This window comes from Anolis sagrei, chromosome 3 (assembly GCF_037176765.1).
Source record: "Anolis sagrei isolate rAnoSag1 chromosome 3, rAnoSag1.mat, whole genome shotgun sequence".
Classification (NCBI taxonomy): Eukaryota; Metazoa; Chordata; class Lepidosauria; order Squamata; family Dactyloidae; genus Anolis; species Anolis sagrei.
The window spans coordinates 141,576,352-141,600,303 of record NC_090023.1 but is presented as its reverse complement, the minus strand read 5'-3'; the positions used below and the strand labels follow the sequence as shown (position 1 = coordinate 141,600,303).

Here is a 23,952-nt window from a genome sequence, read left to right as displayed (position 1 = left end):
GGAGAAGGGTACAGGACTTGCTGCAATACTGGTGCTCTTTTGTTGCAAAAGTAAAAGGGATGAGGGAGTTCCGAAGACATTGGCTTCTGCCTTTGTAAGGAGCGAAGACAAATGGCTTTTGCATCTTGTTCTTATATATGAGGATCCATAGATTTCACCAAGCACTTGACATGACTGAGATTGATTATTGTTGTTTTATACCTGCAGCTATTGCTGTATTTTACTGATTTTAACCAGGGATTTTTGTGAAGTGGGATATTTATGTTGGCTGTTATTTTTTGTTATTGTCCCTTCGGGGAGATAGAGCAGAATATAAATAAAGTTTTATTATTGTTTTTGCAATTTTTGTATTTTATGTGTTTGCACCTTTGAGTGTTTTGTAAGCCACCCCGTGTCCCACTGGGAGATGGTGGCAGGATATAAATAAAGTTTATTTATTTTATTTTTATTTAACTCTTACAGATACTGCTGTGCAGGCCACTAGCATTAGAGATTAGAAAAGCAGGATAGGGCTTCTGCTCTATTGATGGATTGCTTACGGGTGAAGCTATCATCTGTAATAGAGCAAGTCAGTGATTCAGCAGATGTCCTGCCCCCTTAGGCCATGGGCTTAGGGAGAACAAACTGGCCACAATAAACCTCCTAGCCTTTAAGAAAGTCAAGTTACAGCTCATCTTCAGTGAATGAGTTCAAAAAACTGAGGTAGTAGTTAAGAAGAGGTTGTGGCTACTAGACCAACCCCAATGCAAGTCAGTTTTTTTATCTTTTCAGAAGTGACTTGAGAATGCAAGTTGCTTCTGGTGTGAAAGAATTAGCCGTCTGGAAGGATGTTGCCCAGGGGATGCCCAGATGTGTAACCATCCCGTGGGCGCTTTGTCTCATGTCCCCACATAGGAAGCTCGAGTTAATAGACAGGAGCTCACCTCATCTCGCGGATTCGAATCACCAACCTTCAGATCAGCAATTCAGACAGCACCAGAGTTTAACTCATTGAGCCACTGCAGCCCACAGCAAGTCAATGACTCTTTGCTATGGTGCCACTCCTGGCCTTTTTAAATCCTGGAAAGTGAAGTGGTGATGATGGCATCTAGGAGTGGCCACCTTCTCAAAATACTATGACCCTCAACTTCCTCGAGTGTCATATCAAAATTCATAATTTGACCCCAAAACCTGATGCTGACTTACACATGAGTATATACAGTAACTAGTAAAACAAAATCTCAGTTTTGCTCTCCCACTTATTTGAATAAAAAAGGAAATCTTACTATGCCATCAATAACACACTGAGAAGCTGGCTTCCGAGGATCCAGACAAATTCCCATTTCAAGGAGAAGGTCTTGGTTGCCTGTGTTTATTCCAGTCTCAGACTCAATACGAGACTGGAGCGAATGAAGACTTTCCTCAGGGTGTAATGAAAAAGACAAAATCTTGGCAGAAGTCATATTTAAGATGTGAACTATCTGTAACAAAACATATACAAGGATAAATGAACAATCATTTAGTCAATCCACTGATCCATTGTTGCCCAATGTGTAAGGAATTTATTTTTAACAACGATTTCTGACATCGCCTGAATGTTAAGAAATTAAAATGTTTTTAAATATAAGGGGGGGGGGGGGGCTGTGACTGAAGTGTGCCCTGAAGTTATGATTCCTGTCTCCACCATATCCGAATGATCAGCCTTGTTACTGTTATTGTGCAAATGCATTTACAAAGACAATGGGATTAATCACCATTCATTCTGAAAAGGGGAAACTATTGTAAGACACAGAATTGATTTATTTCTCTGAAAATTTATCATGCTCATGCTTTAACCAATTCAGTTTACTTCCTCATAAAAATGCTTGCGCTTTTAAATTACTTTTTTAAAATCCAAGTGTATCATATCAGAACTTACCTTTAGGCTCAACAGATGATCCATTAGTTGGAAACACCTGAAGTTTCCAGTTTCTGGGTCTCTCCCACCCCCTCTCTGTTGTGGATCCCAGTTTAGCATCAGCTGCAGCCAATTCTCCATTAGTTCTACAATTATACTAACCCAAAAACAAAATAAAAAAACACAAATATGGAACACACATTTAAAAACAAAATGAGCAACTGCGTTGCTGTGAATTTTCCGGGCTGTATGGCCAGAAAAACTCACAGCAACCCAGTGGTTCTGGCCATCAAAGCCTTTGACAACAGACTTACAAAGATTAATTTTATTAAAGAGAAGATCAGCTACCAGTCCAATATGTAACATATATTTATGAATGCACAATAAATTTCTATAATGTTAAAGGTAGATTTGTTGAGTTGTTTATATAGTCAAGTGTGAACTTGCAGATGACTAACAAAGTCACAGCTTCTTTAATCTATCCCTCACTTGTTTCCTAATAAAATCCTTAGCTGCACCCATGATTCCTTCCTGATACTCTCAATACCTTTGTAGCATTACTGTGGCATGAATGTGCCAACTGCTCACTTACCAATGGTCTACAGATAGAAAAGTTAGATTTTCGAACTACAATATGTAGAAGCTCCTAACAAACTTGTTCCATAGCCTGGGGGATTCTGGCAGTTGTAGTCCAAAAAACCTTAACTTGACCATGCTCTAATAGATTGGATGGAAAAACAGAAAGGCTATTCCTTGCTGATCCTCAGACAGATTTGGCATGCCAACTCAAACAAGTTGCCCCTCCTTCTTCATTTCCAAGATATATTCAATCAACATATATTGCTGTTAGAAATGTTTTAATTGAATATTTTATAACTTATTGTTTTAAATAATGTCAAATTTGTGTTATGTTGTTTTGTTGTGTTATTGGCATTGAATTGCTGCCGGATGTAAGCTGGGGTTGAGAAGGACGGGATAGAAATGTTTGAAATAAATAATAAATAAACATGTGAAATAAACTGACATCCATTTTTTGCAGCAGTAACAACTGGATCTACACTGAATTTTCATGAAATCCATTGCCAGTCCACATGTAATTTATCAACTGACATAATACAAATGAATTCATGTGCCAGCTATTCCATACAGCAATTAAGTCCCAGGGGATTTATGCTTGCAATTCCACCCTTTCTAATGATAGTACTTTAAAGCCTCAAAAGCACAGCAGAAGGGATTTTGCCCAATTGTTAGCCACAGAGTACGCAAAGTTCAACCCCACTATCCTGCTAGAATTTAGCAGCAAGCAAGAAATGCTCCAATAAAACAAGCAGGAAAAACTGGTTTTAAGGGGATTATGTATTTCACAGCCAATTTTTATGATATAGGATCACATGGAACATGTGTATTATCCACCCAACACTATGGGACATCAATGGGCATGCTTTTCATAGAGAAAGGGTACTGAAGAATTATTTTGGCACACAGATTTGCCTAACAGAATTTTAGCAAGTTTGTGAAAGAAGAGAGAGAATGTTACCTGCACAGGCTGTTGGGATTTGGCAAATGAGCACTAAATTTAACTTCCCCGGTCATTTCTTCCCATGCAAAGATGCATTTTGGATCTTTCTTCTTGATTTTGTCATGCCTATAAGAAAAGATTTTTTATAAACAACTGACAACCTATATACCACCAAACCACTATAGAAAAGGATTTTCTTTCTCTAAATACGGTGTTTGTCAAACTTCCTCACTGAAATTATTCAAAGAAAAGCTATTACATCATCTTCCTAGGTTGTTGCTTTCACTGAAGAACCCCTCCTTAGGTCTTTTCTCCAGCAGTACAATACAAACATTGGGAAGAGGTAATTTTCTCCCCTTCCCTGGGCAGGAGAGATAAGGCCAGATTGATTAACCAAGAAAAGATGAAGCTGAAAAGGTCCTTTTTTGAAAGATCCTTCCTGAATTAAGACCGATAATGTAGTGCTTGGTTGTTTTACATGTAAAGAGCTAAGTGTAGAAATGCTGCTTTATAAACAAACAAACAAACGTAATGATAACAATGAGAGGAAGAGGATGAGGAAGAGGAAAAGAAGGAGGCAGAAAACGTAAACAAGAGAAAAAGGAGAATCTTGAGTATCATATAGGAGAGTTCTGAAAAACAACAGCAGCTTATAGGAAAAGTGTTATCTCCTGAATGATGCAAAAATGGACAGGAGTGCAGCTAGGGACAGCTTGTTTTGATTATTGATCATAGGGCCATGCCAATCCTCAGCAATAAGAAACAGATATCCTACTCTTTCAGATATCTCCTGAGCACCACCCACAGAATAAAGCAAAATTATAGTTTAAAAACGCACGCAGGGACAGGGATAAGGTAGACTAGCTCAGGTCAAGGAGTCCTCTTCTTTTTTAAAGGACTGTAAGCAGGGATGGAATAATATAAAAAAAGGAAATGATAGCCTTTAAAGCAGGAGAGAGGGAATCTACCACCTCTTCATAGATTGTTCCAATGCAAGATGAATCACCACCATAAGCTGAACACTGGCCAACAGTGTGATGCTGCAGCTAAAAAAAGCCAATGCAATTCTAGGCTACATCATTTATTTATTTACTACACTTCTATATCGCCGTTCTCAGCCCGAGGGCAACTCATGACAATTTACAAAACGGCACAGTTCGGTTTCAATGGGAATTATAGGGTCTAGAACGGTGGTTCTCAACCTGAGGGTCCCCAGATGTTTTGGCTTTCAACTCCCAAAAATGCTAACAGCTGGTAAACTGGCTGGGATTTCTGGGAGTTGTATAGCCCAAAACATCTGGGGACCCACTGGTCTCACTATGAGTGAAGTCATAGTCCCACTCTATTTTGCTTTGGTCAGACCTCACTTGGAATACTGTGTTTTGTTCTGGGAAACACAATCAAGAAGGAAATTGACAAGATAGAACATCCAGAGAACGGTGAACAAAATGGTCAAGGGTCTGAAAGCTAAGCCCAATGAGGAATGGTTTAGGGAACTAAGTATATTTAGTTTGGAGAAAAGAAGACTCAGAGGGGACATGACTGCCATGTTTAAATATTTGAAAGAATGTCACATTGAAGAAGGGTCGAGCTTGTTTTCTGCTGCTATAAAGACTAGAATACAGAGCAATAGATTCAAATAGCAGAAAAAGAGATTCCACCTGAAGATTAAGTAGAACTCTGGTAGTTAGAGCTGTTCAACAGTGGAATAGGTTGTGATGCACAAGATGGAGCAAACATATCATGATCCTACAAACTGTGCATTTATAGTCCATTAAAATAACAGTTGGGGCCCCCTGGTGGTGCAGCAGGTTAAACCACTGGTGCTGCTTCTGCGGAAAGGTAATGGCGCTCCATGCAATCATGCGGGCCACATGACCTAGGAGGTGTCTACAGTTAACGTTGGCTCTTCGGCTTAGAAATGGAGATAAACACCAAGCCCTAGAGTCGGACATGACTATACTTAATGTCAAAGGAAATATTTACCTTTACCTAAAATAACAGTCAGGCAAGCCCATTATTCCATGTATACTATTATGCTCAAGTGAGAGACAGATCTGCAGGAGAAAAATTCACACAAAAGTCTATTTTCCTTTCTTTTTGAGTTTTTCTGCTTTGCTGTTTTAATGTTTATCAATACATTTATTGTAATAGAGTTGTTCCAAAAAGAGTGTGGGTTCATGAGTTTTAGATACAACTTTCCATGAAACAGTTCGGTTATGCATTATAAAAAAATAGGTGTGGAGAAGACAAGGCAAGTAAGAATCTAATAGCCCATTTAGTTTCAAAAATAAATCCTTACCAGGTAAAAGGCTGCTGATTATGTAAAAATGGTCTAAATCCTGTAATGCACTCGAAGACCACAGTGCCAAAGCTCCAGAAGTCTACAGAAGCTGTATAAGGTTTATTATCAAAGAGTTCTGGTGCCTTAAATAAAACAGTAATAAAATGTAGTAAGAAGCAGGAAGCTATGGAGAACACTGTAGGTTTTCTTTGACAAATGTGGAGAATACACAGAAATAATCACTAGGAGAATTTCTGCTACAATCCCCGTTAATAATTATCTTTAAAAATCTTACCAAATACTGCAAGGTTCCAACAAAAGATGTACATAGGCTTCCTTGATCCAGGTCCTTGGCATATCCCAGGTCTATTATTTTGTGAACTATCTGGAAAAAAAATCAACAGCACAATATTGTTCCTTTATGCTACTTGGCACTTCTACTACTTCCTAGAGTTCTTCACCAATGTCAATTTAAGATGATCTTTTTTCTCACTTAAAATTTAATTTGCTTAAAAGTCTATGCCATTTTAGGGGTTTTTCCAAACAATTTCATATGGGAAACATGCAATTATTTTCAAAGGGAACATAGATAACAAGTGTTACAAGGTACAAGGAGCACACAATCTCCCTGTTATGCCAGCTCCAGTGGCTGCCAGTCTGCTACCGAGCACAATTCAAAGTGCTGACTTTAACCTACAAAGCCCTAAACGGTTCCGGCCCAGTTTACCTGTTCGAATGAACCATCTTGGAGATTAAGATAATCCGGGGATAATCTCGGTCCCCCTTCCTTCGGAGGTACAATTGGTGGAGACAAGAGACAGGGCCTTCTCAGAGGTAGCCCCTTGTTTATGGAACTCCCTCCCCAATGAAATCAGATCAGCCCCTTCTCTCCTGACCTTCAGCAAAAAAATTAAGATATGGATTTGGGACCGCAATAAATGACCACAAATCAATGTGATTGACAAACGGAATGGCCCTGGATTATGTTTTGGATGACATGATTTTAATCGATGTTTTAATAATTCATGTTTTAATTGTTTGGTTTTAATTGTGATTGTTTATTTGATACATGTATGTACAACATCAAATTGCTGCCTTGAGTCCCCTCCGGGCTGAGAAACACAGGATACAAATATGGTTAATAATAATAATAATAATAATAATAATAATAATAATATAAGGAATATAAAAGAAAAGAAAGGAAATACATCAAATATGCATAATACAATTACATCTGTCTATCACATTCACCCCCTTCCCCATCAATGAACCACCACCCATTACTTTCGACACCACCCAACGTAAAACTAATATCTCATTAAAATCTACCCTTATCTTTATATTTATTTATTTATTTATTTAAAACACTTATATTCCACCCTTCTCACCCCGAATGGGACTCAGAGCGGAGCACAACATATATATGGCAAACATTCAATGCCTGGGTACAATACATAAACATTAAAAACATTTATCTAAATATTAAAATACACCATTTAAAATAACACAATTTAAAACTGTCCTAGCCATCCGCATCGAATCCAATTGCCCTTGTCATCTTTCCCATTGTCGCTTCATTGCCCTGTCCCGAAAGCTTGGTCCCACAGCCAAGTTTTACCATCCTTCTAAAGGACAGGAGGGAGGGGGCCGACCTGATCTCACAAGGAAGGGAGTTCCAAAGCCAGGGAGCAATCACCGAGAAGGCACTGTCTCTCGTCCCCACCAATCGCGCCTGTGACAATGGCGGGAGAAAAAGCAGGGACTCCCCGGAGGATCTTAATCTCCGTGAAGGTACAAAGAGGGAGATGCGTTTGGACAGGTAATTTGGGCCGGGGCCGTTTAGGGCTTTAATAACTTCCCCTTGCTGCTATTTTAAATTCTACCTTTCTTTCTAGATATTTAAATGCAAGTCTCCATTTTCTATCAAAGTCTTCATTATTTCAGACTTGATACAAACATACTAATAAGGATATAGGTAATGCAGTGATAGTGAACTGTGGACAATTACTTTTGGAAGAATGCTGTATTGCTGTTTGTATGTCTTGAAAATCTAAATTCAAAGTCATTTTAAAAAGAGATCCTATTCAAATGTACGCAAGCTGATGAGGAATATGCATTACAAACACCAGGGCAAAGTCAATCTCGCATGAGTCTCACTCCCAGTGGATTGTAGGAAGTAACAATATCTAATGCATTTTGGGATCAAATCCAAGAAAACCACATTCCACACTGCAGGAAACATCATAAAGAATTTGCTGGTGCTTCCTAAATCCTGAGTAGCCCTCCCAACTTCAAGTTCTCTGTTCACATAATTTATTTTATTTATTTATTTATTTACTACGCTTCTACACCGCCATTCTCAGCCCGAGGGCAACTCATGGCGGTTTACAAAACGGCACAATTTGATGCCCACAACAGTACAAAAATACTTTAAACATTAAAAACATTTAACATAGATAAAAATTTATTACAATTAACATCAATAAACATAATAAAAAAACATGTCCTCCACATTTCATTAATCAGTCATTGTCCAGTCACATTGTCCAACCGTTCCGAGATCAGAACCGTTCCCAGTAGTGATGTAACTCAAGAATGTTAATTAAATTGTCCTAACCCCATTTTATAGAAGATTGCCAGAGAAGAGCTGAAATAATAATCCTCAAACACTCAGTTTTTTTTCTCTCTTACTCAAATGCTAGGCTTTTTCAAAGTCCTGTCCAGTACAGCAAATATTAAATAGACACACGACAAAGCTATGTAAACTCTCCATGTATTAATTTTAGCACAGGTCTGATGTGCAATCCTAATAAGAATACCCAATTTAGATTCTAGGCACTGCAAGTGATAAATGAAAAAAGGAATAACCGACATTGCTCTATCCAGCCAAAGGAAACCTCAAATAAAACTTACACGCATGCTATTTGAGTTATGCATTATATTTCACTTACCTTCCCACCTTCATCCTGAAGCACTATATTTTCTGGTTTAAGGTCTCTATGTATTATTCTGTTTTCATGCAAGTACTGGATACCAGATCCTGTAAGTCATACATTTTTTGCAAAACAACATGTTAAGATGGAAAAATAGGTTTAGGAGAAATCTAGATCAATCTCTCTTTTATTATCTACAAGATATCTAAGCAGTAGTAGAAGGTAAAGAAGAATGAAATATGATAGTATTGTAATTGTTCTTGTGCATTTTTTCAGTTCTCTTATAACAGCTGGCTTTCTTTGCATTATCAATACTGCCTTAAAAGAACCTTTTTGAGATTAGGGTTGTTGTAGGTTTTTTGGGGGCTATATGGCCATGTTCTAGAGGCATTCTCTCCTGACATTTCGCCTGCATCTGAGGATCCTTGCCATAGATGCAGACGAAATGTCAGGAGAGAATGCCTCTAGAATATGGTCATATAGCCTGAAAAAACCTACAACAACCCAGTGATTCCAGCCATGAAAGCCTTCGACAATACTTTTGAGATTACTTTTAAATAAAGCAAAATAACTTTCCAGGTGTTCCTCAATATATCCACAGGACTCAAATTCTTTAATCATTTATGTTTTCTCTTATTTTCCCAGCACTCTTACTCCAAAACACCAACACAAACATATTATTTCAATTTCCCTTTAAAACAAAATACCTGACCATTATATATCACAAGTATTATTGAACAGCTAAGATGATGAGCAACATCTCAACCCACCTTTGAGGGATTTCAAAATGATTTTACCGTGTTGATGCTGGTTTCTCATCTGCACAACTTGGAAGCACTTTATGTAGTTTTTAAGAGGAAATTAGTGTGGGGAAGACAGAGTATTTTGGGTTGGTGAATGGGAGGAAAGCCCTCAAAATGTCTGAATTTATTGTCGAAGGCTTTCAGTATATTTATAGCACAAAACCATGTTTGAATTGCTTTGTGCTACAAATACACTGTGCAAATGAAAGGTTTTCAGTTCTGACAACAATTATGTCCTGTGATCAACTCTGTTTCATGAATAAAGCTATTTGAATCTGATGAGTGTGTGTTTCTGAACTGGTGTTTGCCGTTACAGGTTCTCTGAACTGCTTTGGCATTGTTCCCAATTGCTGCAGTTGGACAGTCAGAAAGGGACGTTCCAAATCAAGCTGAGGGCCAGGAACCAGGTACTGTTCACTATAATCTTCTGAAGATTATAACTAAGTAGTTAAAAAGTCATAAGATTCTTGTAAAAAAATGCATTCAGAATGTAGCCAGTCTTTTGAGCATTTAAAATACATGTTTTGAGACAAAATAATTGAGAATTGCAGAAGAAAATGTTGTAAAAACATGCACCAATCAACATACCAATATCACTAAGAAGGTTAAGTATTTGGCTTTCTTTAAGACCGCAGCAATTTTCAGGCAAGTTCAACAGCTAAAAAGAAAAAAAAATATTTCAAATGAAAGAGAGAAATATTGCTAAGTGTCCAGTAATTCGTACATTTACTTTATAGGAAATATGCAGCTGGTCGTGAATGTAATAGGTTAATGAAGGAGGAGTCTGAAAATACAAGATGAGCACTGTCTTACTTATCCAAATAATCACCCAAAATATCCCAAATAATCACCCAAAAGATCATATTTTAGTAAAAGATAGAAGATGAAAGTGTTCACTTGTTAGATCTATTTAGCTTGAAACAGAGTTTCAGTATCAGCAAGAATCCTTTGGTTCTGTCCATTGATTTCCTATAATCATACCCCTTCCCAATTTAAAATAAACATATCTTTTCTAGCATGACAAGCCCTTGATGTCAAAAAGAGAAAGAAACTATTTGAGTGTCTTTTGTTTTAATATAACATTAAATAAATTACTGTTAAACAGAAGTATAAAACATACATATTCAAACCAGCCGATCTCACAACAGTCACAGCCAAAGGGCTACTAATTTATCTGAGGAACAATTAGCACTTTTAATTTCATGGATAAAGCTGGGTCCCTCAAAGCTGGGACCAGTGGACCTAGTGATTCAACTTCATTTCAGAAGTGTTTAGTGGCATTGCTTCCTAGCGAACCCCACAAAATTGTCATTGTGGTCAAGCATGGGGGACACTACTTCCCTTCATCTGAGAAGCAAAAGCATCTTGTTATAACTTTGAACTCATCTGGTGAAAACAGACTGCTTGCATGTAACTGTGATTTTTCAAGTGCTCATCTGTGAACTCAAAGAAATGGGTTGTCTGTGTCTGCGCAGTGCATCCCTTGGAACCTTCTAGAGCTATTCAATATTTGTTTTAATGGTGGCCCTTCCTGCCTTCTCCCAATTCCCTGGACACTGAAGCGGCAGCAGCCAAGGACCCAAGGAGAGGACAGGTTTCCATGTGCACTCCGCTTCCCACACAATGTGTCATATAATCCTTGCAGTACTGTGGACAGCGAAGGTTCAAGGCCACATCTCATTATTCTGTGAAGGGTGGGAGAGGGAAGAGTGAGAAGGGCAGGGAAAACCGATAGTCATATGAGAAGTTGGAGCCAACCAAGACTGAATGTGGAGGGAGAAGGAGGAATGGCCCAATCAAACTTCAACTATTTGTACTCAGTGAGCCTGTACCTCAGCTATGTTCTTTATCTCAGCCATATTGTTTTGATGTTGTTTACAATTGTGATTGTTTTTATATTTTTATATCTGATGTTTTTAATCTGTTGTGTTTTATTTGTAATTTTTGGGCTTATCCCTTGTAAGCTGCCCTGAGTCTCCTTGGGGAGATGGTTGGCGGTGTATAAAAATATTATTATTATTATTATTATTATTATTATTATTATTATTATATTGGCCCCTTACTACTGCTATGCTGTGCAGACTGGCTTTAAAATCAGCTTGTCTTTGATCTATTTTTTTTGTTCTTTCTTTGAAGGTACTTTGGTTAATTGTCCGTTTTTAAGACCTTTAGCCTGCAAGAGAGAGTTAGTGCAGACAGTTTATGCCTGGGATGACTTTTCCTCCAAACCAGTAAATCCAGGGTGCTGACCTTATCACTATAAGATTCAGAGAGATGCACTGCACAGGTACAGATGATCATTTATGTGAGTCACAGAGACCACAAAGAGGAAGTAAAAATTGGGAAAAGAAGCCAAAATTCCCATCTGGGTTTCCCATGGCAAGCCCTTAACCAGTAGTATGAGCAAATGAATCAAATATCTTTAACAGGGTTATAAAAATCACGACAGTGTCCTTATTTGAATGCCAATCTTCAGGGTTTGTGTCAACTCTGAAGATTAGAGAATTTACAAGTTGTTTTCCTCACAGCTGTCAGAGGCAGACTAAAGAGGGTTTTAAAAAAAACCCAAATGCAACAGACTAGAAAGAAAAATGTTTGTTCGCAAATACAACATTAAGAAAGAAAAGAAGGGATGAAAAGGCCTACTTCATCACACTAGAGAATAAATCCAATTAAAATCCGTTTTCTGTTTCCTGTAGAATTCTGGGGTTCGTAGTTTAGTGAGGCTGTTAAAGGCTCATCTCTAAACTACATACATAATAGCTCTCCAAACCCCAGAATTCTGAAGGAAGCAGCAATCGGATTTAATGTGGATTCATTCTCTAGTGTGACGAGGCCTTAAAATGGAAGGAAAATTAAGGCCAAGGAAAAGCAAAGAACATCTGTCCTGAGGCGTAAAGAAGAGGTGGTTGATGATCTAAGAATTCAATAGATTTTTGTGATCTCACCATTTAGGATTGCTATTGTTTTGCTGTTGTTAGCAGCAGGAGAATAATCCATGAAAAGTATAAAAGGTGTGCTTGGATGCCTAATGGCTTTCATTGTGATTGTTTTTATATTTTTATATCTGACTAGTCATCCCCTGCCATGCGTTGTGTTTTGTGTGTTTGTGTATATGCATATATGTGTATATTTATGAATGTGTATATATGTGCGTTTGTGTATATATATGTGGTTTTGCACATGCGTTGTAATGTATTTTTTGTTTTTTGGCCTTTTAAGTCCCTTCCGCTGTGTTTTTCAGTGTTTTTATGAGTGATGGTCACTTGTTGGCCTGATAGGTGTCTTCTGTCCAAATTTGGTGTCAATTCATCCAGTGGTTTTTTAGTTATGTTAAATCCCACAAACAAACATTACATTTTTATTTATATAGATGTTTTTAATCTTTCTCCTTCACAATTCAGCTATGGTCAAGTTACCTATTTGGCTAGCAGGCCAATTATGACTGTAATCCATCTGTATTAGGATGCCATAATAATAACAACAACAATAATAATATAGTTATTTATTTCTATCCCACCACCATCTCCCAAAAGGGACTTAGGGTGGCTTACAAAATAGCACAACAAAAGTGCAATACAGAACACATAGACCTCAACAACATTTGCAGAAAATCAATAAACTACACCGATTAGCATAAAAGAACAACTGGAAAGATTAACAGAAGCAACTCAATTAAAGTAAAAAAAATAGTAATAAAATACTTAAATAATAAAATACGTGCCATACTCATGTGCCACTTGCAAGCACAATTGGATTCCCAACATCTCACTAAACAAATGCATGTAAACAGAATACAACACACATAACCACCTTGATTATCATATCTGAAAGCTGAATTGGACTTCTGTTCCCTAACTAGCACTGGTGTGGGGAGGGAAATTGGGAGGGCAAAAGAACCTGCAGTAATCTGTCTACAGCTAGTTGGCTGCATCTCATCTTCTGATGCCTCAGTCTTGAGTTTTTCCCATCTCATCTAATTTGACTGTTGTATACTGAAGTCCATCACAAAACAGTTAGGAAAGCTATCTGTCCAGAAAGAGTGAGGAACACCTCATGTTACTTGCACAGCAACAAAATATCAAAGCCAAGTTTCTGAACCACAATCCTGTTCCAGTCGTGTTGTTAAGTTGTTAAGAGATAGGACTTGCCTTCCTGAGATCGCCCTTGGAACAATATTCCATTGCCAACAGTGGAACATCATTTACAAGGAAATTCATTTCTTCAGGCACGTCACACGCTTTGACAATATTGGGGTGGTTCAGTCTAGAAAAGTGAGAAAAAGAAATATTGCATATTCAGAAAATACTTAATCTATGCACAGGAATTTCTTTCTAGATAGTTGGAGATTTTACAATATCAGTATTTTGAAACAGAAATAAATTAAATTATACTCAAGCTCAACTGCTCTATGACAATTTTTTTAAGTTGCTGTGAAATTTGAAACGTTATTACAAAATTTCCAAACAAACATTAAAGGTTCAATGTCCAAAATGTGTAATCGACTGACTGAATCAGAATACACAGATCCTGAGGATGTAAAGAAAAGATGGGTAATGATCTACATAAAAAATAACAAATATTAAATGGAAAACATTGACAAAAAGTTCCAATGAAAATCAGCATCTTCTCTCAGGTAGAACATGCTTTAAAAATAATATATGATTGGTATCTAATCCCAACAATAATGAAATACATAAACAAACGTTCATTCAATAAATGCTGGAGGTAATGGGGAGCACTGAGCACATATTTCATCATTTGATAGGAGTGTTCCAATATTTCTGGGTTTTGGGGAAAATATTTCTAAGAATAAGTTAAAATACAAACCTCAGAATAGGACTTCTCGCCATAATTTATAACAACTGTGAATTATTAAGCCATAAAGACCTGACTAATAACTCAGACTTGGGGGGAAGGCATGATTTGCTGTTCTGGAAGATGGCAGCATAATTCAACCTCCATTCTCCTCCAGCCTGCTGCTCAAGCCCAGAAATGACTTACTCTTTCAGGCCATTGATTGTTGTTCAATAGTTGTTTTTATACTTTGTTATGATGTCATGGTTTTATATTATTTTATGATGTTGTCTATTTTAACTATGTTGATATTTTAACTATGTTGATCGGGCTTGTCCCCAAGTAAGCTGCCCCGAGTCCCTTCGGGGAGATGGAGGTGGGGTACAAAAATAAAGTTGTTGATGTTATTATTATTATTATTATTATTATTATTATCATTATCAACGTTATGAGGGCAAAAATAAGCAAAAATGTCAATAAATAAGAAATTATCAACAAAACACAGGAGAAAGCAGACAAATATGGAGAATGAAAGCGATTTCACAGATGAGATTGAAGTAAAAGCCAGGGAAGGCAAGACCAAACCTGGTGAGAGGAAAATGTGATACAACAAAACTAGAGATGAGAGAAATTAGGAAATAATGGACTATCTAAAACAGTAATTCCAAGCCAACCTTGCAAGAAAGATGAGACCATTCCAAAAAACAGATGAAGAAAATCACTGCTCAGATAGCAGATATTGCTGGAGAAGCTTTAGAACTAAACCTAATGCATGAAAAAGCTAAACAATATGTAAAAAGTGAGCAAACAGCTAGAATATATGTTGAAAGACCAACAAAATTATGACAGATGGCTTAATATTTGATTCTAACTTTGAGGAGGAGGAATATCAGAATAACCTCCTAGAAACGTTCTTAGCAGAGAAATATGTTCAGTTATCTTGATATCACAAGGTGACATGGAGAAAATGTGGAAGAATATTTAGATCACCACCCACTATGAGCTTGATGAGAGATGTTATAATTAGATTTAAAAGATATCTGAGGAAAATACAAATCTATCAAGCTCTAGCCAAGAATACAAATTTGGTTGACAAAGGGGAAAGCTGAATTCTATCAGGACCTGGAATGGAAACTGATGACAAGACCACTTGGAAAAACAAGGTTCTGGTATAGATCGGGTTTTCCCTTAAAAACTGTGGTGCAAAGCAAAGACGAGCCATTGGTGGCTGGGGGGGAACGCCGTTCTCTTTCAGTATTCCTAACCATGGACTTGCACTTGGTTTTCTTCTACAGTTTACTGAAGTCAGCTTTCTTAAAGTCTAGAATGCATGTTAACCATGCTTCATTCCCCCTTTCTGCTGTATAACAAACTCTAGAAGAACATGGTTACTCCCACTTAAGGAATCCACTATCTCTATCCCATTTACCCTGTCATCACTGTTGGTTAGGATCAAATCTAAAATAACTGATTCCCTTGTTGCTTCTTCCACCTTTTGGACCATGACGCTGTCTGCAAGGCAAGTGAGAAACTTGTTGGACCTGATGTTCTTGGCAAAGTTTGTCTTCCAACCAAATTAGGATGGATACCTAATACTTCAGAGGACAAGATCAGAACGTTAGCATTTTTGAAAGGATGTCCATACTGGGAGAGATCAAGCTCGTTTTCAACTGCTCTAGAGACTACGGCATAGAGCAATGGATTGAAATTGGAGGGGAATTGAAATTCCACCTAAATATGGAGGAATTTCCTGATGGTTAGAATAGTTGAATATGCTGTCTCATCACATGATGGAGCCTCTGGCCTGTTGGTAAAGAGGACTGAGTGTCAGATATGTGGACCACAGATAAATGTGAAGATTTTCTGGAATGTTCTTGCCTAGAAAAGGCTCCCCTGAACAGAGGCATCAGGGATCACATTGTAAACATGTTAGATAATGGCATACACCAAAGAATTTCAGCATCTGCTTTCCAAATTATAGCAAAATTTCTGATTGTGTAGATCATGAAACACTATCAATCTGTAAGACTTGAATTCATAAAAGGGTGACTAGAGGTCACTCATGGGGCTGGCCGTGAACAACAGTATGTCAACAGCGTGACATGCATTTACATGACAAGGCATTCTTATAGTTGTGCCAAAAACAGTGCAAACAGTCTTCTGCCTTCGCCACATCCTCTCTGCAAATCATGCAGGCACAAGTGCACCTGTACAATGTGAATCCAAGGTGAGAGTGATGGTGTAAAGTGCACCCTTTACGTAACTATCACTTTTTTCACCCAATGTTTCTGTACCAGCCAATTCTTATGACAGAAGTTATGAGTTGAGTAATGGTTCTTAAAAGTATTTATGAACTTGTATATATTATATATACAAGTTATATATTATATATACCTCATATATTATTCCATTTCAGTACATACATGTATACTTTTTGAAGCAACAAATACGGAGATCTACTGTATACCTAAACAGACTTTTGTTTTCACCTCCAGCGATATTGGTTTTCTACTAACACAGAAAACAGTTTGATTAAAAACTTCAAGAAAAAAATAAAATGCACTTCATTGTGCTGGAAGCAATTTTAAAAACAGCTCTTACATTTCCCCTTTATTATATTTTAGTGTGTGTGTGTATATGTGTGCGTATAATATATATATATATATTTGGGGGGCAATGTTCTTGAAACATCTTAAGAAAATTTATTTTAAAATATGTATATTGTAATTTATTCAGATGGTGTATATAGAAGTAAGGTGTATATATAGAAGTATTTTTCAAAATTGTATAATATTGTTCCATTTTGGTTAACACATTTCTAAATGAAATCAAACTTGTACAATTGGTATCTGTCTAAATAGCCCCCCCCCCCCCACTTGTGCTGATTAGTTGATTCACTGAATTAATTCGATTTACCAATGCATCGGCTCATCATTCAACAACTGACTGAATGGCTGATAATGAGTCTCATTATCAGCATTATCACCACCACCATCAGCATGTAGTTGGGACTAATAAAAGGGCATGCCAGCCACATAGACATAAACAAAAATGTGTTGGAAAAACAAAGTGAGAACTTACTTCTTCATGATCTGGATTTCATGGCACCACCGATCTTTGTTTTTCACACTTAGTTCCAGACGACAAGACTTGATTGCTAACTTTGTACCTAAATCCTGTCTTGCAGAAGAAAGAATTAAAACAGATCACCACAAAAATCACTGCCTTTAACAGCCTCCCTGAACCACAAACCCCAGAATTCTGCAGGAGGCAGAAACTGGATTTAAAGTGGATTCGTTCTCTAGTGTGATGAAGTACTCACTCTCTGCCAGGGTGACATCCCTGTCCACGGCCTCATCAACCCAGAGAAGAAGCATTTACCGTCTTCTGCTTCCCCTTTGCCATCGCTGCACCGCCTTCCCTTAGAATCATAGAGTTGGAAGAGACCTCATGGGCCATCCAGTCCAACCCCCTGCCAAGAAGCAGGAAAACTGCATTCAAAGCACCCCCAACAGATGGCCATCCAGCCTCTGTTTAAAAGCTTCCAAAGGAGGTCTCCACCACACTGCGGGGCAGAGAGTTCCACTGGTGAACAGCTCTCACAGTCAGGAAGTTCTTCCTAGTGCTCAGGTGGAATTTCCTTTCTTGTAGTTTGAAGCCATTGTTCCGCATCCTAGTCTCGCTTGCTCCCTCCTCCCTATGACTTCCTCTCACACCTTTATACATGGCTATAATGTCTCCTCTCGGCCTTCAGGCTAGACATGCTCAGCTCTTTCAGCCGCTCCTCATAGGGCTTGTTCTCCAGACCCTTAATCATTTTAGTCGCCCTATTCTCAACATATTCCAGCTTGTCAACATCTCCCTTCAATTGTGGTGCCCAGAAGAGAGATATTGTCAAGCTGGAATGTGTCCTTTCTTTCCTTTTTCCTCCCTCCTTCCCCACCAAACCCAGCACTCATGGCACAAGCCAGGAGCAGGGCCCTCAAGTCAGTCAAAGGCTGAGGAGCCCCGTCCTCCAATGACCACAACCCAAGGGCGAAACCCCCGCCAAGTTTGCGACCCCGGCGACCCACCCGGTGCTGGTAGAGGGAGACGTTGCCGAAGCCGCCGGTGCCGAGCCGCTCCCGCACCTCCCAGGGCTCGCAGGCCGCCATTCCCGGAGGGCCCCCGCGCCCCGGCCCCGCCGGCAGACCCTCCATCCGCCCCCCCGCCCGCCTGCCTGGGCCAGCCGCGGATCCCCAGGGCAGCCAGCCAGCCAGCTCTCGCGAGACCTGGGACGGGAGCGGAAGTGGCCTCAGGGTGTGGGCTCTTCCCCTTCCGGGAGATGCGCGCAGAGAGAGGGAGAGAAGGTAGACAGCCCTTGCGCAATCGGTATTGAGTTTCTTGATTCTGGAAGGCAGGTGGGAATGGCTGGAGAATATACAAGCAACCCTTAAGACAGGAACAAGATAGGCCGGAAGCATTAGGTTGCTGCGAGTTTTCCAGGCTGTCTGGCCATGTTCCAGCAGCACTGTCTCCTGACTCTTCGCCCACATCTGTAGCAGGCATCCTGTGAGGTCTGTGTATTGTCGAAGGCTTTCATGTCTAGAGTCACTGGGTTGTTGTAGGTTATTTCGAGCTATATAGCTATGTTCTAGAAGCACTCTCTCCTGACGTTTCGCCTGCATCTATGGCAAGCATCCTCAGAGGTTACGACCTCACAACCTCTGAGGATGCTTGCCATAGATGCAAGCGAAACGTCAGGAGAGAATGCTTCAAGAACATGGCCATATAGCCCGAAATAACCTACGACAACCCAGTTGTGAGGTCTGTTGGAAACTAGGCAAGTGAGCTTTATATATCTGAGGAACAGGGGCGGCTCAACCCATCACGCAAAGTAAGCATTTGCAGTATAGTTGATTTTGCCCAGGGGCACTCTTGAGGCGCTCTTGGGGAAAATAGACCTTGACAAATGCAAGTTACTGGGATGTATAGTTCACCTAAAATTAAAGAGCATTCTGAACTCCACCAATGATGGAATTGAACCATATATGGCACACAGAACTCCCATGACGAACAGAAAATATATATCAATGATTGGTTGGTGGGGGGGGGGGGCACCAAAATACTGTTTGCTTACCGTTGAAAATTACCTAGGGCCGCCTCTGCTGAGGAATGTCCAGGGTGGGAGAAAGAACACTTGTTGTTTTTTTGAAGCAAGTGTGACTGTTGCAATTGGATACCTTGATTAGCAAATAATAATAATAATAATAATAATTTTATTCTTATATCCCGCCACCATCTCCCCAAAGGGATTCTAGGTGGCTTCCATGGGGACCAGGCCCAGCAAAAACAGAAGTTAAGATATAGCACAATTAAAATACATTGAATTTCAATAATTAAATTTTGTTTGTGTTTTTAAATACATTACAACTGTACCCTCGGTTCACTTCTGATATGATAAATAAATGTAAATAATTAAAACAATGAAACCTAACAACAAACATCATGAAAACATAAGAACATCAATAACCATCAAGCAGTAGCTGAGAAGAATGGGCGTGTTCAGATCTAGGAGGGCACTAGCAAGGGCTAATGCAACAGAGCTGTAGGGGCGAGTAATAAAGTGCTACAAAGCCGGACAATAAGTTAGAGCTAGAGGGGCCTAGTCAATAGATGAACCGGTTAGTCAAAGGCACATTGCAACATCAAAGTTTTCGGGTATTTTCGGAAGGTGGACAGGGTGGGTGTTACTCTAATCTCCCTGGGGGAAAAGTTCTGGGGGGGGGGGGGCACCAGCTTGAGAATAAAGTCCACCTAGGAAAAATATAAAAATATTCTTACCATACATCAAGGGAACCACTGACTGCATAGGGAAATTAATGAAGAAACATAACTTCCAATCAATCTATAGGCCCTTCCAAGAAAATCCAACAAAAGCTATGTTCAGTAAAGGACAAAAGGGATCCTCTCACCTCTGCAGGAGTCTACCGGATACCATGCAGCTGTGGACATGTCTACAGAGGGACCACCAAATGCAGCATTGCCCAAACACGAATCAAGGAACATGAAAGGCACTGCAGACTACTTCAGTAAGAGAAATCAATCATAGCAGAACACATGATAAACCAAGCTGGGCACAGAATATTATGTGAAAACACAGAAATGTTGGACCACTCTGACAACCACCATAATCAGACTATACAGAGAAGCCATTGAAATCCACAAGTATGTGGACAATTTCAACTGAAAGGAGAAAAACATAAAAATGAACAAAATCTGGCTACTGGTATTCCTAAATACCAGAATCAAGTCAGCAAATAAAGAACAACACTCAGAAACGGGAATTTCAGCCAGCCAACAATCAAGTGCCAGTTAACACCTCCCAAACAAAGAATGCTCCCAGGCAACAATAGCCAGGCTTTTCAGCTGCAAGGCTACCCAATTGCTAATCAAGATTACAGCTGCAAGGCGTTTCGATGCTAATCAAGGTGGACAATTGCAACATTCATACTTGGCTCAAACGACAAGAGTTCTTTCTCCCACCCTGGACATTACACAGATATATGTACACCCCACATGCCTCATTTCCACAGACCTTTGAGCAAACCTTTGGAGAATGCCTGCCACAGATGCAGGTGAAAAATCAGGAGAGAATACTACTAGAACAAATACGCAGATAATCATATACATGAACGTTATTAGGTGCCAACTTTTTTATAGTGTGCTACCGATCTTGTATTCCACCTTGGGGGGAAAGAACAAGGAAAGAAGAGGGGCCCATAGATTTTAAAAAGCATTTTAGCATCCAGTCTCTCTCACACAATAAATAAATACAATAAATCAGTTAAACAATTCAGCATATATTTTTATACCTCTCTACATGCATCCACCACCCATGGGACATATATTCATACTGAATACTCTCCAAATGTATTCTCCCCTACGAACCATCAAGACCACTAAGATCATCTGGAGGGGCCCTGCTCTCAGTCCCTCCACCTTCACAGGCACGGCTGGTGGGGACGAGGGACAGGGCCTTCTCGATGGTGGCCCCTCGACTCTGGAACTCCCTGCCATTAGAGATCAGAACTGCCCCCTCCCTCATGACGTTTAGGAAACTAACAAAGACCTGGTTGTGGAACGCGGCATTTGACAACTGATTTAATTCTTTGCCCACATGAAAGGAGGATGATGAATGGTATTGTGATGGTGTCGGATGATTTGGCTCTTTTAACTGTGATGATAATGTTTTAACATGTATAGTGCTGATATTTTAACCGTGTAATGAAGTGGCATTGTGTTGTTATTGTATATTCTTTGTATGTTAACACATGTTGTGAACCGGTCCGAATCCCTCTTTGAAGGTGAGAGGGTCGGTATATAAAACCTCGAAATAAATAATAAATAAATAAATGAATATTAATTATTCTGATATGAGCATGCATTAAAGATTTCCTCTGACCCACTTCTATTTATCACAGGATGCTGAAACTGCACATGTGTAATGATATCAGTCTCTATAGGTTACGTGCCAATTTACAACTCGGAACTGAGAAAAATCTTGATTTGACAGGTGCTGAAATGATGTGAGGTTTGATAATGGACCCAGTGGAATACAGAGCAGTCATCAAGTTTGTTTACTTGAAAGGCTGCACACCAAAGGAGACTTTTTCTTTTCTTTATTCAACAGATTTGTGCCTCATTTTTTTTGTTTAAATCTAACCGTCTTTTTATGTCGCTGGTGGGCTAGGCCACGCAGTTCTGTTACGACTTGACACAGGTCATCAATTTCTTCAGGTGGAACAGTGTGCAGTGTTTTCAGTATTTTCTGGCAGTTTGTTAAGAGCTCTCTGATCTTCAGAATCTTGCTTCGTTCTCTCACAGTTTCACGATGTTTAAGTAATGGAAGCATGTTTGGATCTTTCAACTGCAAAAGTCACAGACAAGTGTTAATGTTTCATCATTATTTTAACCAAGTTAATCATTTTCACTAAAATTTTCACATATAGAAATTCTGCTTCATATATTATATATTAACAATCTGGAAACACTCCTGGATTGATATATGAGCTCAGATATTATAATAATGAAATGCAGAATCCAGAACTGTGGCCAGAGATAGATGCAATTTGGTACATACTGATGAAAAGCTGAAGGAATGTTCATTATACATGTGTATTTTTCCTTCAAAGATATAGAAATATGTGTGTGAGTGATCAGAGTCCCCAAATGTAGTTTATGTTTTTCTTCATAGACTACTAGCTTTTCCTGCCACGCGTTGCTGTGGCCAGCCTTCTCTCCCTCTTTCTCTGCTTCTTTCACTCCTTCCTTCATTCCGTTTTCTTCTTTCCTTTCTTCCTTCTCTACCTGGTTACTTCCTTCCTTAGCTGTTTGCTTTCATCCTTCCTTCTCCTTATTTCTTTTCTTCCCTGCGTCTTTCTCTCCTTCTTTCTCTTTTTCCTTTGCTGCGTCTTTCCTCGCTTCCCTTTTTTCTTTCCTTCTCTCCTCCTTCCTTCTGTACCTCTTTCCTTCCTCCTCCCTTTTTTCCTTCCTCTTTGTCTCCTTTCTTCTTTCTCTTTCCTTCCTTCCTTCGCTCTGTAGTTCCATACTTCCTTTTCTTTCTTTCTTTCCTTCCCTCCCTTTCTCTTCTTCATTTGCTTTCTTTCCTCCCTTGCCTTTTCTTCCGTCCTTTCTTCCTTCGTTCCTACACCTTCCCTTCCGCTCCTTTCTTCTTCCTTCCTTCCTTTCTCCCTTGTTTCCCATGCTCCTACTCTCTCTTTCTTCTTTCTTTCCTACCTTTCTTCCCTCCCCTTGGAGAAGATGGCGGCGGTGGAGATGGATGGGGAGGAGGGATGGATTGGGTCAGGGCGGGAAGGGACAGGGCAGGGATTGGAGGGGCGTAGTTTCCTGGGAAGGGGCGTGACCGGCGGAGGAGGAGGGGGAGGAGGGAAGGATGACGTATGGGCGGGTAGGGCCGGGGCAGCGGAGGGTGGGGACGTGGCTGTCTCGGTGGGGGCGTGGGCAGGGGAGGAGGAGGGGGAGGAGGGAAGGATGGCGTATGGGCGGGTAGGGGCGGGGCGGCAGAGGGTGGGGACGTGGCTGTCTCGGAGGGGGCGGGGGAGGAGGAGGGGGAGGAGAGAAGGATGGCGTATGGGCGGGTAGGGGCGGGGTGGCGGAGGGTGGGGACATGGCTGTCTCAGAGGGGGCAGGGGAGGGGGAGGAGGGAAGGATGGTGTATGGGCGTGTAGGGACGGGGCGGCGGAGGGTGGGGGCGTGGCTTTCTCGGAGTGGGCGTGGGCGGCGGAGGGGGAGGAGGGAAGGATGGCGTATGGGCGGGTAGGGCGGGGTGGCGAAGGGAGGGGCGGGGCTTCTGCAAAGGGGGTGTGGTCCGGCCATGTGCGCGCGCCGGGCGGCTCGCGCCGGGACGCCTCTGCACATGCTCTGTTTGTTTCTGTGATTGTGAGTTTGTTGTAATGTTGTTTTGAATTGTGATGAGTGTAGTGCATACCTTGTGGTTTGAGGTATGTGTACGGCAGGTTTGGTGAGTTTTCGTCCGGGGGGTTTCGTGTTTTGTGGCCCCTAAGGACGCCCTTTTGGATTTTATATATATATATATATATATAGGTAGAAATGGATTTTAAAAGAAAGAGTTCTTTTCTAAGCATGGTCCCAGGAAATACCTATAAATCCACTCTTTATTTTCACTAGTTGTATTCAAAAGAGATTGCATTAATCTCTGTAGTACTTATTTCCAACCA

The 23,952-nt window shown here is 39.9% G+C and overlaps 2 protein-coding genes across 2 annotated transcripts in view; both read right to left on the bottom strand.

Moving 5' to 3' along the window:
- Positions 1-18,489, bottom strand: part of CHUK (component of inhibitor of nuclear factor kappa B kinase complex) — a 38,180-nt gene extending 19,691 nt beyond the window's left edge. The window contains exons 1-10 of the mRNA XM_060769331.2: positions 18,286-18,489; positions 17,294-17,388; positions 13,567-13,681; positions 10,004-10,073; positions 8,631-8,719; positions 5,975-6,064; positions 5,698-5,822; positions 3,414-3,521; positions 1,898-2,033; positions 1,266-1,460 (exon numbers count right to left, since the gene is read on the bottom strand). Of these exons, the coding sequence (XP_060625314.2) occupies positions 1,266-1,460; positions 1,898-2,033; positions 3,414-3,521; positions 5,698-5,822; positions 5,975-6,064; positions 8,631-8,719; positions 10,004-10,073; positions 13,567-13,681; positions 17,294-17,388; positions 18,286-18,411 (1,149 nt within the window). The 5' untranslated portion in view covers positions 18,412-18,489. The remainder of the gene's footprint in view (positions 1-1,265; positions 1,461-1,897; positions 2,034-3,413; positions 3,522-5,697; positions 5,823-5,974; positions 6,065-8,630; positions 8,720-10,003; positions 10,074-13,566; positions 13,682-17,293; positions 17,389-18,285) is intronic.
- A 3,404-nt stretch (positions 18,490-21,893) lies between these two features.
- Positions 21,894-23,952, bottom strand: part of ERICH6B (glutamate rich 6B) — a 30,304-nt gene continuing 28,245 nt past the window's right edge. Inside the window, exon 15 of the mRNA XM_067466249.1 lies at positions 21,894-22,121. Within this exon, the coding sequence (XP_067322350.1) occupies positions 21,894-22,121 (228 nt within the window). The remainder of the gene's footprint in view (positions 22,122-23,952) is intronic.